At 46.1% G+C, this 15,432-nt stretch overlaps 4 protein-coding genes across 4 annotated transcripts; all 4 read left to right on the top strand.

Annotated features, from left to right (window-relative positions):
* Positions 1–1,371: 1,371 nt before the first annotated feature.
* H6S33_008221 (uncharacterized protein) lies at positions 1,372–1,653 on the top strand (the record flags this gene model as incomplete). The annotated part of the gene is made up of 2 exons (XM_044839584.1): positions 1,372–1,431; positions 1,486–1,653. The coding sequence occupies 2 exons, from the start codon at positions 1,372–1,374 to the stop codon at positions 1,651–1,653; spliced, it is 228 nt and encodes a 75-aa protein (XP_044688412.1).
* Positions 1,654–6,661: 5,008 nt separating this feature from the next.
* Positions 6,662–7,891, top strand: H6S33_008220 (uncharacterized protein; the record flags this gene model as incomplete). The annotated part of the gene is made up of 1 exon (XM_044839583.1): positions 6,662–7,891. The coding sequence occupies one exon, from the start codon at positions 6,662–6,664 to the stop codon at positions 7,889–7,891; it is 1,230 nt and encodes a 409-aa protein (XP_044688411.1).
* A 74-nt stretch (positions 7,892–7,965) lies between these two features.
* Positions 7,966–11,448, top strand: H6S33_008219 (uncharacterized protein; the record flags this gene model as incomplete). Its single annotated transcript, XM_044839582.1, has 1 exon — positions 7,966–11,448. The coding sequence occupies one exon, from the start codon at positions 7,966–7,968 to the stop codon at positions 11,446–11,448; it is 3,483 nt and encodes a 1,160-aa protein (XP_044688410.1).
* Positions 11,449–12,695: 1,247 nt separating this feature from the next.
* H6S33_008218 (uncharacterized protein) lies at positions 12,696–15,131 on the top strand (the record flags this gene model as incomplete). Its single annotated transcript, XM_044839581.1, has 1 exon — positions 12,696–15,131. The coding sequence occupies one exon, from the start codon at positions 12,696–12,698 to the stop codon at positions 15,129–15,131; it is 2,436 nt and encodes an 811-aa protein (XP_044688409.1).
* Positions 15,132–15,432: the final 301 nt, after the last annotated feature.

Below are 15,432 nucleotides of genomic sequence, written 5' to 3'. Positions count from 1 at the left end.
CGTGCGCTGCACGAGAGTCGAGTGCTAGTTAATTCGTTCATTCAACCTGATCGAAGTCAGTATCGCAGGGGCACAATTGATATCGGCATTAAACACCCTACCATATCTACCGCTGCAGTGCCGGAAGCCTCGATCGGATTGGTTATTGTTGAGATGCCGCCGGTGCTAGTTCACGCGAGTTGGCGGGGAATGCGTTCCTCCGAGGTTCAATAGCAGCGGCTGCAGGAGCTTGGGGGGGGGGTACTGAGGCTTTGCGGATGGATAGGGGCTGGGCGTACACTGCATGCTTGTGCGCAGATCTGGAAAGAACTAGTCTGTGAACGGACATGTCTATCTCACGATACGAAATCTCGATTGTCGATGCACTACTGGGAGTGCGTCTGTTGTGGGTGAGCAGCCCTACCAGCGGCACCTCTTTGAATCTAGCATTACAGCATCTTGCAGGCTTTACTGATCATGATACCTGGAACCACTGAAATATTCTAGCACACACAAGCCGCGCGAATCGAGTTGAGTAAGGTGTTTTTACAGGTCGATTCGAGATTTTCCTCGGTCTTGCTTGCAAGTCCCGAGCCGAGCCGGCTCGTCGGCCGCATAGTAAATAGCTGCTGACCCTTCAAGCGGTTACTCAGTCGGAACTATGCAAGATGCCGTGCGCGTGAGGATCATGCTCTTTTATTATAGTGCTCAATCCACATTATTCTTCTATGAATTCACTCCATTATCGTTATGGGCCATGTCCCTTGCTTGACGCCCAACGGTACCGGCGGGGGTCGTTGTAGTCGACGGGATGATCGTATATATGTTCACGATTAGGATTGTGAAGAGTAGCCGGTGATGAACGAAACGAAAACCGCCGAGTGAACTAAACATAAGGGGCGCGACCGACTATCTCAGCACTACAAACCCTCTGTTTGACCTTTAACATCGAACAGTACGTCCGCGAGAGAAATCCTTGCCGCCGCGCGCCAAAACCCTTAAAGCCGATGGATGGCCTTTTCCACAGAATTCCCGTTATACACAGTGGCTTGATTCGCCCAGTGCTACCTACCTCACGCAGTTATTTGAGTCAAAATACCGTTTCTTGACCTGGTTCAGTTGGTACTTCGTCTGCTTTCAAAATTGGATGTGGATAATCAGCACCACCGAGTGATGAAGCAAGACGCGAGTGAGAGATGGTGATTAAACTCACCTGGCACAGCTTCCGGGGAAGCGAGCGCGCTGGGGGGGAACAGCAAAGTGAACGATCCAATTGGTCGGTTTTTACCACATAGTAAGTTCTAGAAATAAGCTTTGGGTGTTAGATGGTGAGGCCGTAGACATAGAGGTTCTGCAACACAATGGTGACGGTCAGAACAGCAGATGTCAGCTATGGCAAGCGCTGCTGCATCCGAGCATGGCGCATCAGCTCATACAGCTACTTTAACAAAGGTAGATATCTCTTACCGGCCTCAAAACCAATACAATTATACCAAAACTACTTAGGAGTACTGGAGTTATTACAGAATACCATCACTCCCTTGGCCACCATCATCTCCAGATCTGAATCGTATTGAGAATGTCTTGAATGTTCTCAAAAATAGACTTAATCAGAGGAAGCCGAGGCCAGAGGGTGAGGCAGAGGTCAAGGTTGCGGTTCTAGTACAGGAATGAGAGAAAATTACAGGGGAAGAGATCTTAAAACGTGTAGATAACATGCCAGAGCGGATACAGGATAGAATAAAAGCGGCTGGGGGTCATTCCCGCTGGTAGAACTGGTTATTCGCCACCGTGTCTCACACCCCTGCTCGCTAACGCTGGTTTCCACAATAATTTTCCAGGAAGCTGCAGCAAGTGTCTTTGCTTGCATGTGATGTTTGCGAACATGCCCAGGCCAGATCTTGCATGTGACACCTCGCCTCGGTGGTACGTAGAATCATTTGCGAGTATCCTCTACCCTACTGCACCCCCATGTAGAGAATTTTCAGTGTGAAGTCGCAATCGGCACCGACATCCCTAGCCAGCCCTGACCTATCGTCAACACCCCACGCGATGCGCACGGGAATGCCGCAAATCCGATCCGAATCACAGAATGCGCTTGTGCAACCTACACTGTAGAGATGATAAATCTCCGAACTTATCAACTCTTATCGCAGGACATGCAACGGGATAGTCCTCTAGCAGTATTGAATATTCTCGTGATGCCTGGCCGCGACGATTCCCACCTCCTAGCAGCAGCATCGGTCTGTCAAAGCCCGCCTAGCACATCAAGCCAGAACTCTAGATGCATCAACCGCACGCTCCCACAGCTGGCTCCTCATTCCAGACCATGAACTCCTCCCGGGTTCTCCACGAGTGAAGCCCTCCAGCGTGCGGGGGAATGAAAGCGACCCCTAGCAACAGGAGTACACGCAGAGCCAGCTACCACCGTCACCCGGCGCTATGTTGCGTCTCTAATAGAACTCCGGGACAGAGGCCTCTACCGCCAATACAGCCCGAAGGCGTCGGCCCGTGCTTTGTGACACCGGTTGCTAGTGTGCGAGGCGGGGCATTTAGTCATGGTCTATCACTCGCTCAGTTGTGTTGATCATGAGCGATAATGGCCTAGCGCCACGCAGAATAGTCAGTCAGCATCGTTCTACCCCCAGATGAGCGGTCTCGGCGGTTAAGAAATTGAGGTGGCAGCTTTTACATCAAGTATTCAGACTCGGAATGGTCGCGGTTGGCCGGATGTGACGGGGAAAACTGCATGCGCTCGCAACTTAAACCATCACCGGCATCACATCACCTCCGCCCGCAATGGGACACACAACGACACGTCCGGTCGCCGCGCTCTGTGGAGAGAGAGCGTACACGTCTGGGATAGATCAAAAAAAAAAAAAGTGAAAAAAAAAGAAAGAAAAAAAAAGGAACTCGTCCTTACCACCGAGTGATCTTGTATGACGCGAGTGAGGAGGTATGATTCGGCTGGGCTGCGATGATTAATCAACCAAGATGGCGCTAGTACACCGCGCGTCCGGAGCATTGTGGCGCGCGCTGGTGGTGAAAGACTTGTGTTTGCTATAGCCCGTTGCAGCCACTATGTCCATATCTGTCAATACCTTGCACAGTGTCCTTGGTTTGAATAGTCGTACGTTTTCGGATGGAAGCGAGGCGAGTCTATAGATTCGAGGTCATTTCGCGAGGTAGCTGCTGATCATGTAGTCATATAACCGCCTATTTCGGTTAGGAAAGGGGTTACGGTATATTAAAGTACCGGATAAAAGAAGTGGAGTAAAGGTACGTGATATCGTGGGTTGGGCTGGTGGTGCTATATAGGCGCTAAACCGACCCGTGCGCGTGTTGACGCATTTCGGTGTCTGATGAAAAGGTAATTCGACTTGGCGGACTGTCACCCAAGAGGTCGAAATCGCGTTTGGCAGGTAGTTTCGATGCGCTCTGTCTTTAAATCAAGATCTAATATCATTGTCCGCCTCCTCACCCAACGAAGCCCCATGATCCTCAAAATCCTGCCACACGGCGGTGTGGTGGCATCATACTGCGCAGCCTGGCGAGGAAGGAAATAAGCGGAAGGAACAAGGGTTAGGTTTATCCTCCAATGACCGCAAAGGTACATGTATTAATATCGATCGGTACCGTATTATGTAGTTTATACTTATCGTAATAAAAGATGATAGTCTAGTTATAGGACTACTATGTACTTATTTCTATCATGATAGATCGTCTCTTAGACCGTACTTTTTACCTACTACTCGTCTGAGAACAGTGAGAGAATTCCCCTTTCCCCATCATCATCAATACAATGTATATATATTTCAATACGGTTAATCAGGTTGCACAATATACAACCCACCGCCCGTTACGGCGTCTTCTCCTCTCAGGCCGGTTCCTAGTCCGGCCAGTCCTCTAGTCCCGGATCAACGAAGTACTACTTTTTAACGACGCAGGATTTTGGAATTAGTGGGGTTAGGGCTTCTAGCAGCTGCAGACTTAGCATGAACACAGCACTATCAACCGGGCCAAGTTGCCTCAGCGGACGGGAACACAGCACGTGCAATCTCTCAACCTGCTCGTTTATCTTGAAAACGCCCCCAATACTCCTCATACTCGCTGGGATTTTGGCCCACCCTCACCTCACTTGGCGTAATCCGATGTGGTGTAACAGTTAGCATCGCTCGCTTTCAAGTCCTTCTAATAAGAGGGAAGCTGGTCCGAGCAGAGCGGGGTTCGATTCCCCGCATCGGAGTAAATTGTATTTTATTAGAACCAGTCGCCAGCAACCCTAACCCTTGTATAGACACCTAACCCTAAAATGTTACCCCTCTTAAAATAGTATGCTCAGCACGTTTCATAGTATTGGAGGATTCTCATTTGTCATCATGAGTCACGGGTTCTGACTCATTCTTTCTCTGGTATTTATTAGTCATGTTTTTCTATTACTCATACGGCTATGATTTCTTATGTTTTGTGTTACCTTTCTTTAGTATAAATACGGGCCATTCCCCCCTCTAGTTAGTTGGAATAACACGCTCAATTACTACATTTCTCTACATACATTTTCTCTAACTCCAACCCTAGATTTTATCAATTTGGGGTCAACACTTCTACAAGTTTTAAATGGAGCACACCAGATATAAAGTAGCTGGAAGATGATAGAGATAGACAGTTGATAGTGAATCACTGCTTGTATAATTTATATATTTTAAAACCTCTACCAATTGAATTATATTGAGGAATATAGATCTTCTCTTTAGTAAGTCGGGAAATGAATCAAACGATATCTTTCCTGTGAAGAAAATTTTGGAAACGAACCACCTGATCCACCTCTCGAGGTTATTGGTTGGAAATGGGACTGGATATGCATTTCCAGGGCCGTTTGATGCATTTCCATGATGCATTTCTATGATGCATTTCTATGATGCATTTCTATGATGCATTTCCGGAATGCATTTCCAGGATGCATTAATCTGGACTTAGTGAAATTCAGTGGAATTCTGAAGAAATCGCATGAGTTCAGTCTATATAAGTATAAGTAGGTAGGAACTATAATTATTCATAGCTCAAGTGATAGATTCTAGATTTTGTTAGCTGAATAGCATAGGTTCGGTTCCCTTATTTTTCGTTTTGTTTACACCAAGTAGTACCGCATATGGCTACCACTTCTGGCAGTAGGAGACGGTTTTTGTATCAAGAATGGTACCTAACGAGACTATCGATCCATTTCTTGGATACCTTTCTTCAGGTAAATCGGATTCATTTCTTCGGGATATAGCCTATGGCCCAGATAATCACTCTCCTGGCACACATATCCCACACAAACATAAGGTGGTAAAAACGATTCATTATCCGATTCATTACCCAGCCCGACTAGTGTCTGAGAATGCGCATCTAAGTTTCATGGATCGATTAGTTAATACACTGGGTTACGAGGAGTTGGATTAGTCAGAAAGGTTCTATTGGGTTCTAACGGATTCTGTCTGTCGTAAGTGTATGAGTCACTTTGGATTTGTCATCACTGGGATTTCCTTGGGTATATTAGGAGGTTTCGCCCTTGTTTCTGTTCTCTTTCTCTTCTTTCTTTTGATACACAATGTCTTCTGTACCTACGCTATCTATTACTATATAATATTATTTCCTCTTCTTTACTCAAAAAGATCACCATGCCGCTGCTTCCCTTATTCCGTTGACCCTTACCAACGCTAGAGTCCCTCAAGACCCCTATTGCAGGCTCCTACACCGACCTCTACTACCCCTTTCGTACCCTGCGTAATACTCGCTACTCGTCCCCTTGAGACTAGGAAGGATATTGTTCTTTCCTATTAGCATCACAAATTCAAGATGTAGTGGTAGGTACTCTCGTATGCATATGTCATATCCACGTGATAGTCTATATTTCCTGTCGCTCGCTCACCAGTGATGTCAAATCAACTTATAGGTCGAGTAGACGCTAGCAATTATCTACCCGCTAAAGATATTAAAATATAATGAAAAGGGCTTATATGCAAGATATATTGGCATTCTGACCTCTTGACTGGCTTCAGTTGTGCATATGTATACTATACTTGTCCGTCAAAATCACTAGTTCCTGTACATGTGCAGACTTGTCCATCGTGAGAAATCACTCGATGGACAATGATATACTTTGAAAGGAGGATATGTAACTACTGGAAAGTAGGTGTGTTTGTGGATAAGCAGCGCTGCACTTTTGCTGTATTGTTCGAATTTGTAACGGCAGCTATATGTTTCGGTTATATGAAGTGTTAGAGTATGTTAAGGAAGGATTGTGTAGTGTGTGTGGGATTTGTTAAGCGAGTTTCTATTATGTTCTTTTTGTTTCTGTTATGTGAGAAGATGAGTCATCGTGGGTTGGGGTTTGGATATATAAAGGGGCGTTGTTTTGGCTTTCTTCTGTTTTCTTTTCTTTCCTTTCTTCTTTATGCAACCTCTGTATTTATTCTACGAATACTATTCTTTGTCTGCACTACGTCATAGGGCTCCAATCGGTTTACCATACCAGGTAGAGCCACCCATAGTCTATAGTCAAAGTATACCTTTACGTCTACGTCCACGTCTACGTCACTACCGAGGTTGTATTCCTTGGCACCACAGTCTATCGCCTACGGTCCCCGTGATACGTAGGTTGCATCCTCTATCGCCAACCAATACAACATCATAGTTTACAATGTCGGAACATGCATCTATTGATTATCAACAACTCAGCGATAGTCTCCAAGCCCTTTTTCAAGCGCATCCACAGGTCGATGATATTGTTGGAACTGAAGCCTATGCACTTCTCCAACAGTGCCAACATGGTCTTGCTCAATACGCAACGGATTTACAAGAGGTAGAAGCGGAGGCCGAGAGGGCGAGGAGAAGGTTCGAGCAAGATCTTGCTGCTGCCCGAGCTCAACAGGCTCCTGTTGAAGCTGTCGCCCCTGTGCAAGCACCCAACGAAGACAATGTTCCACCTGCACCCCCAGTACCACCCGTTACAGATACTACCTATCGGTCGGAGAAGCTTCCAGACCCTGAGGTGTTCAAGGGGGATCGTGATCGAGAAAGGTTACACCTGTTTAAGCAACAAATGAAGATTAAGCTATTGGGAAATGCCGATCGCTATCCTACACTACAGTCTAAACTATCCTATGCATTCAGTAGATTGGAAGGCGTTGCCGCCAATCAGTTTTTACAATATGTTGGCGAAGAAGGTATTGCTTTACCCTCTATGCTACGATTTTATGAGGTTTTAGATACTGCTTTCGGAGATCCCGATCGGATGCGTACGGCTAGGAGGAATCTTAGGAATATCCGTCAACGAAACCGAACGTTCGCCGATTATTTTGCTGAGTTCCAACGATATGCTGCTGAGTCGGGTATGGATGAAGTCTCTCGGATTGAAGCTTTGATGGAAGGTATTAATGCGGAACTCGATGAATCAATGATACACCATGATACTCCTGCAACGGTAAATGCTTGTGCGACACTTCTGCAACGGTTGGATAACCGTCGCCGAGCGGCAGAAGCTAAACGAGGAGGTAAAAAACCTTGGACTACTACTACTACTCAGGCCTCTCGTCCTTCACCAGCAAGTCCTGTTTCTGCTCCCCGCGCTGCCGCCCCAGTCGCCAATGCACCTATTACTGAAAGTCACCCCTCATCCCGCCCGGGAGGTGATGTACCAATGGATCTATCTGGAGGGCGTCGTCGCCCCTCCCCTACCGAAAGAAACACCCGCTTAGTTGAGGGCCGATGTTTTTATTGCGGAGGTGTTGGACATATGGTTAAGGATTGCCCCCAAGCGAGGGCAACTGGAAATCAACCAAGGAGGCCTGTGATGAGAGGAGCAGCGTTGACAGTGGAAGAAAATGATGGAAGCGATAATGAGTCGGCAAAAGATTTGTCCCTGCACTAAGTGGCTTAGCCCAGGGACCGTTTAAGGATTTTTCTAGGATGTGTATTTCTGGTTTTTCGGTATCAGAGGAGGAAATGGATGGAAATCAACTTGTAGTAACTTGTTCGATTTCACAGAATAAAAATTCTTTCATACCTACCTACGCCCTTATTGATACCGGAGCATCAGGATATGCTTTTATTGATGAATCTTTTGCACGCCACAACAATCTTACAATGACCCCCCTCAAAATACCCCGCCATGTAGATGTTATAGATGGAAGGCCTATTAAGTCAGGAAAAATTACCCACATTGTCGACGTTTCGCTAGACATTCACGGTCACCGGGAAATTGCGCCATGTTTTGTAACAAAGTTAGGACATTATCCGATTGTGATGGGGATACCTTGGATGCGACGACATGATATTACGATTCGACCAAAGGAAAATCTACTTGTTTTCGACTCTCGAAGCTGTTGCCAACACTGTTCACTCAGTGGAACTGCAGTAATTGTTCACGGTATTTCAATCCCCTTACCAGAACACCATACAGTCATCGTTTCAGCAACTGAAAAGTCCACTGTCGACATTAAACAACTAGTACCGAAAGAGTTTTACCATCGTCTCCATATGTTTAAAGAATACGATGCTTCAATTCTCCCACCACACCGACCATCCCATGACATCGAGATAGTACTAGAAAAAGGCAAACGACCACCATATGGACCTATATATGGATTATCTCAAGTTGAGTTAAAAGCACTACGAGAATATCTTGACGAAAATTTACCCAAAGGATTTATTCGAGCCAGTGAATCACCAGCAGGAGCACCCATACTATTCGTAAAGAAAAGCGATGGAACTCTGCGACTCTGTGTTGACTATCGAGGCCTAAATGCGATTACAATTAAAAATCGATATCCATTACCATTGTTGAAAGAAACCCTGGCTAAGTTGTCAAGAGCACAATATTATACTAAGTTGGATTTACGATGGGGATATAATCAAATCAGGATAGCGGAGGGAGATGAATGGAAAACAGCATTCCGGACTCGATACGGACATTTCGAATATACCGTAATGCCATTTGGATTAGCTAATGCCCCTGCCACGTTTCAACATTGGATCAATGATATTCTACGTCCCTACCTCGATCAATTCGTAACGGCATACTTAGACGATATCCTTATCTATTCCGAGACACTATCAGAACATAAAGAACATATTCAAAAGGTTCTAAAGGTACTTGATGAGAATCATGTTCACCTTAAACCCGAAAAATGTGAATTTATGGTTCAAGAAACAAAATACCTTGGTCTAATCCTTGCTCCGAATGGGAATAGAATGGACCCAAAGAAAGTTGTCGATGTTTTGGAATGGACCACACCGACAAACCTTCATGATGTTCAAGTATTTCTAGGATTTGCAAATTTCTATCGACGATTTATTCTAGGATATTCAAAAATTGTTGCTCCGCTTACAGCTTTGACAAAGAAAAACGTTAAATTTGAATGGACGGATGAAAGGGAGGAAGCATTTCAAACTTTGAAAAAGATGTTTACAACAGCACCGATACTAGCTCATTTCAATCCAGATCGAAAAATTGTGATAGAAACCGATGCATCCGACTATGTTTCAGCAGGAATCCTATCTCAACGTGATAACGAAGGAATCCTACATCCAGTTGCTTTCTTTTCCAAGAAACATTCTCCTGCAGAATGTAACTACGAAATCTATGACAAAGAACTATTAGCAATTATACGATGCTTCGAAGAATGGCGACATCACCTGGAGGGAGCTCAATTCCCAATTGAAGTTCTTAGCGACCATCGGAATCTTGAGTATTTTATGACAACAAAATTGTTAAATCGTCGACAAGCCCGTTGGTCCGAATTTCTTTCACGCTTCGATTTCATTATACAATTTCGGCCAGGAAAACAAGGAACAAAACCAGATGCATTGACTAGAAGGTCAGGTGACCTACCTAAAGAGGGGGATGAACGGTTGACGCATCAGAGTCAAGTGATTCTGAAGCGAAAAAATTTGGATACCAAGCTAAGTTTGTTCGCGGGTTCTTTGTCAAATGAATCCGCTGAAGGAGCGTCCACTGTAGAGGAGTTATTTTCAAAAGCTTACCAAGTGGATAGTTTCCCAAACAAGGTCCTCAATATGCTTCGGAATGGCATACGCCACTCAAACAAAATCTCGCTTGCCGAATGTACGGAAGATAACAACGGTCGGCTGCTTTATCGAGGCATGCTATATGTACCAGACGACGATGACCTTCGACTAAGGCTTTTAAAAGAATACCATAATAAACCATCTGCAGGACATCCGGGTAGAGCGAAGACTCTGGAACTCCTAAGTCGAGAATATTATTGGCCACAGATGCGGAAGTTCGTCGATCAGTATATTAGAAATTGCAATGTGTGCACACGTAGCAAGGCATCACACAATGCACCTTATGGAGTACTTCGCCCCATGCCAATTCCCGATGGACCCTGGACAGACGTCTCGATGGATTTTGTGACTGATCTTCCTGAGAGTGATGGATATAATGCGATTTTGGTCGTGGTGGATAGACTAACCAAAATGCGGCATCTGATACCAACGACTAAAGAGGCGGATTCAAGGGAAGTAGCGAGGCTATATATCGATAACGTTTGGAAGCTGCATGGATTACCAGATACCATTGTATCCGATCGAGGGACACAGTTCGTTGCAGAATTCTGGAGGTCGCTTTGTGATCGGTTGGAAATATCACCAAAATTCTCTACCGCATTTCACCCCCAAACAGATGGACAAACGGAAAGAATCAATGCCGTAATGGAACAGTACCTCCGAAGTTATGTTTCCTACCAACAAGATGATTGGGCTCGAATGTTACCAATGGCTGAATTTGCGACGAACAACCATGCTTCCGAAACAACAAAGGTCTCCCCGTTCTATGCCAATTCGGGAAGAAATCCAAGAATGAGTTTTGGCCCTTTGGAACATGGTCGAATGACGGCGGAAGATCAAGCGAATCGTATTGCAAGGGAAATGAAAGATGTAGTAGATTTCCTAAGAGAAGAGATGTTTCGAGCGCAAAGGATACAAGAAGAATCAGCCAATAGAAATCGGACTCCAGCTCCTCGATACTATTTAGGAGATAAAGTTTTCCTATCAACCCGTCATATCCTAACCAAGCGACCTTCCAAGAAATTTGACTGGAAACGTATTGGACCCTATAACGTTAAGCGTATTGTCAACCCCTATGCTTACGAGTTGGAACTTCCCCGATCAATGAAAATACATCCAGTATTCCATGTTTCGTTATTGTCGCCCACAGCCAATGATCCCTTGCCTGGTCAGGAACAACTACCTCCACCCCCAGTCGAAATCGAAGGACAGGAGGAGTGGGAGGTTGAAGATATTTTGGATTCGAGGAAGCGCCGGGGCAGATTTGAATATCTAGTGAAGTATGTCGGGTACGATGAAGCTTCTTGGCAACCATTGTCGGACGTCGAACATTCGCCCAATATTATTAAACGATTCCATGAACGTTACCCACGGAAGCCTAAGCCTACCAGGAGGTAGGCCTTAGAGGGGGGAGTGGTCTGTAACGGCAGCTATATGTTTCGGTTATATGAAGTGTTAGAGTATGTTAAGGAAGGATTGTGTAGTGTGTGTGGGATTTGTTAAGCGAGTTTCTATTATGTTCTTTTTGTTTCTGTTATGTGAGAAGATGAGTCATCGTGGGTTGGGGTTTGGATATATAAAGGGGCGTTGTTTTGGCTTTCTTCTGTTTTCTTTTCTTTCCTTTCTTCTTTATGCAACCTCTGTATTTATTCTACGAATACTATTCTTTGTCTGCACTACGTCATAGGGCTCCAATCGGTTTACCATACCAGGTAGAGCCACCCATAGTCTATAGTCAAAGTATACCTTTACGTCTACGTCCACGTCTACGTCACTACCGAGGTTGTATTCCTTGGCACCACAGTCTATCGCCTACGGTCCCCGTGATAGAATTCCATAGGTATTATCACTGTACCCTGCAAGTCCTGTTCGATTGGGGCTTATTATTGGAAGTAGATGCGTTTTTGATCGAACCTTAATTAAAATGCAAACCAAAGTAAAGAACAAGGATAAAAGAAAGAACAGAGTGAAGAGGGAAAGAGGTACAGGAACCATTCACTATGAGCCTAGTGTTGTCGATGAGATGAGTTGGCTCGAACTCAGAGCTCGAGCAGCCACAAGCAGCCGCCTTCATAAATTGAATTGGCTCTTCTCACTGTTACACTTGAAAAGCTCACCCCTTTTATCTGTTATTTCAGTCATATTAAAGATACCAACAATATCTTTTGTCATTCATTTTATAAACTGATAGAGTAGTAAACCCTAACCCTAGGAACATATGTTCCAATAGAGAGCGCAATTTGGAATGACTTCAAGGACTGACATCCAAGACCACTGGAAAGCGCAAGTATACACAAATTAGGTCCGCTTGAACAGCTTTTATCACTGGAGATTCCTGTTTTTCCTATTGCTCAGCTCGAGCCCATCGTCGATCACAGTACAGGCTCCACAATAGGTAGCGTGTAACTTAAGTAATATTCAGGTAGAGAATAGGTGAGTTGGGTTGGGTAGAGGGTGTTTTGTTGCTGGTTGGGTTGTGTATAAGGTCATTTTTTACCTAGGTAATTCAGCTAACGTAAATCACGGGGAACTCGGATATGACAGGGAAGTCGGATATCTCAGATTATTCATTCACTGTGGTGTCCGTCCGGTTTTCATAGGGTGAACCGCAACATGATCCAAACATACTCACCCTTATCACGGACATGGTTAAGCAACACACACCCCCAAAAACCATCTCAAAATGGTCAAAGAAATGGTGGACCCCGGACCTTTCCCAGCTCCGAACCATCTTCCACTCAGTACATAGGGCGTTTAGAAAAGGCAGAGCCCCCCCCTCAGAGATGAAAGCAACGCGCAACGCCTACTTCAACGCCATAAAGAAAGCAAAACAAGACCACTGGAATGCATTCATCGCCAACGCCGATACAAAGGACGTGTGGAGACTGAAGAAAATGGCCAACAGGACAGAAGACAAGATTCCCACCCTCCCCAACTCACCCACCCCAACCCTCCTCAACAACAACCTCATCAACGCTTTCTTCCCCCCCCGACCAGAAGGCCCCTCACCCCCCCCCATCCACTTCCCAAACACCCCACCCATAACGCCCAATGAAGTTCAAACCGCACTGGGCCCCACCTCTAACCTCTCTGCACCCGGCCCGGACACCATCCCATACTCAGTCTGGAAGGGTATCCACAGAGTCAACCCCCGCATAATACCCGCCCTTCTCAACCCGCTCATCCAACATGGATATCACCCACTCTCCCTGAAAACCGCCAATGGAGTAATCCTCGCCAAACCAAACAAACCGGACTACTCCTCCCCCGCCGCATACCGCATAATCGTTCTCCTCCAGACCTTCTCCAAGATCCTGGAAAAAATAATAACACTCCGCCTGGCCGTGATAGCTAAGGCCGTAGGACTCCTCCACAATCACCAATGTGGGTCAGTCAGCGGCTTGTCAACAGGAGATGCAGTCACCACACTCATACACGAAACCAGAGCCATGCAACTCGCCAAACTCAAAGTCTCCACCCTCTTCCTAGATATCAAAGGGGGCTTTGACCACGTCCTCAAACAACATCTAGCCTCCACCCTCTCGGAAAAACACACCCCTCCCTACATCACGAACTGGGTCCTCTCCTTCCTGTCCGACCGCTACATCACACTGTTGTTTAAAGGATCCCCCAAAATCCCCACAGCCGTCCAGGTAGGAGTCCCACAAGGATCCCCAATATCACCACTCCTCTTCCTTATCTATATCAATTTCCTCCACCAACACGACCCCGCCCCCGGCATCTCACTCTCCTATGTAGACGACCTGACCATTACAGTGGCCTCCCCATCATACGAGAAAAATACCAATATGCTCCAGACCCATTATAACAAGCTTACAGCCCTGGCCTCCCCCAAGAATGTCACATTCTCGGTGGGAAAGACGGAACTAATGCACTGGAGAACCCCACGCGACAAATCACCCACCTCACACCTCCCAATACTCCTGGACGGCCAAGCCTTCCAACCCAGCCCTATAGTACGATGGGTCGGGTATTGGCTCTCCCCCAACTTTAACCCCAATGCCCACTTCATCAGAAGAACAGCCGCCGCAAGAGCAGCCTTCGGTATCCTCAACCGTTTCTCCTCAGCAGGTAAAGGCCTATCACCCGCAAACTGCAGGAAAGTGGCCCTTCTTGCCATTCGCCCTATGTTCACCTACGGAGCCAATGTATTTACCCCAACATCGGCGCTCCGAGAAATGAATACCTTCTGGAATGCAGTCCTCAGATGGACAACAGGCTGCTTCAGAGCCACCAATAACCGCGTCCTATGGGCAGAAGCAAAAGCCCCCCCTCTAATACTATACCTCCACTTCCTGAAGTGCAAATTCGCCATCAGGATCCTTCAAGCCTCCCCACTAGCAAACCCGGTAACGGGAAGGACAGACCGCCACTTCCCCACCACCCTACGAGACCGAACCTATTCACATACCGCCCTCCTTAGAGGCCAGCCCAACCTACCAAAGAAATGGAACTCCAAAGCGAAGAAAGGTGTAGCACACACACCTATTGAACACCTCTGCTCCTTGCTCCTCCCCTTAATCGAGGAAGGCGTGGATCAGAGCAAGATGGCTCACAGAGCCAAGCAACAATTGCTGGATAACTGGCGCACCCATTTCCCAACCCCGACCTACTACACACACAGACTAGACACGTCCCCCCTACCCTTTACACACCTTCACAAGTTCATCGCCACAAGAATCCACCAAATAAGATCAGGGAAGAGCTACCTACGAGCACAGCAATCCTGGATCAACCTACACTCCTCGCCGAAATGCCGGAAATGTGGCCTCGAAGACGAGACCCCCGACCATGCCATACTACAATGCAACGCCACCGCGCTCACCCGCTCCCAAACCTTAGATGGAGTTACATCCCTTGGGGAAATCTGGGATAACCACACCCTCACCCTCCTACTAGGAGCCTACATCACCAAAACCAGAACAGGCTACCCGGTTAGCCGGGGACCCTCACCACTCGAATCAGGCTCGGGAATCTCTTCCCCCCTCAGCTCAGTCTCTTCCTCCTCTACGTCATCAACACCAATCGTGGGCCCAATGCCCACAGTCTACGCGTCCTAGCAAAGTCTCACTGAGAGCACGAGGCCAATGGCCAGAAGGATTTCACAGGGAAGGGTACTTAGCCCCCCCTCTAAATTGTTCATTGTTATTTTATATGCGTTTACCTTTCTTTTGTTATATTTTTATTTTGGAATTTTGTTTTTTGCTTTTTATCAGGGGACGAGTTATATGATGGTTAGGGGATAGGTTTCTTTACGCCATAGTTTTTACTTTACGCGATCATTGTGTACCTAGAAACAGAAATTGAAATGATTTAAAAAAAAAAAAAAAAAAAAAAAACATGATCCAAACATAATTAAGG

The sequence above is a fragment of the Morchella sextelata genome (genome assembly GCF_020137385.1).
Source record: "Morchella sextelata strain SCLS chromosome Unknown scls_25, whole genome shotgun sequence".
In the NCBI taxonomy this organism is placed as follows: domain Eukaryota; kingdom Fungi; phylum Ascomycota; class Pezizomycetes; order Pezizales; family Morchellaceae; genus Morchella; species Morchella sextelata.
Note: the sequence above shows the minus strand (reverse complement) of the source record. Positions and strands in the feature narration are given on the sequence as shown.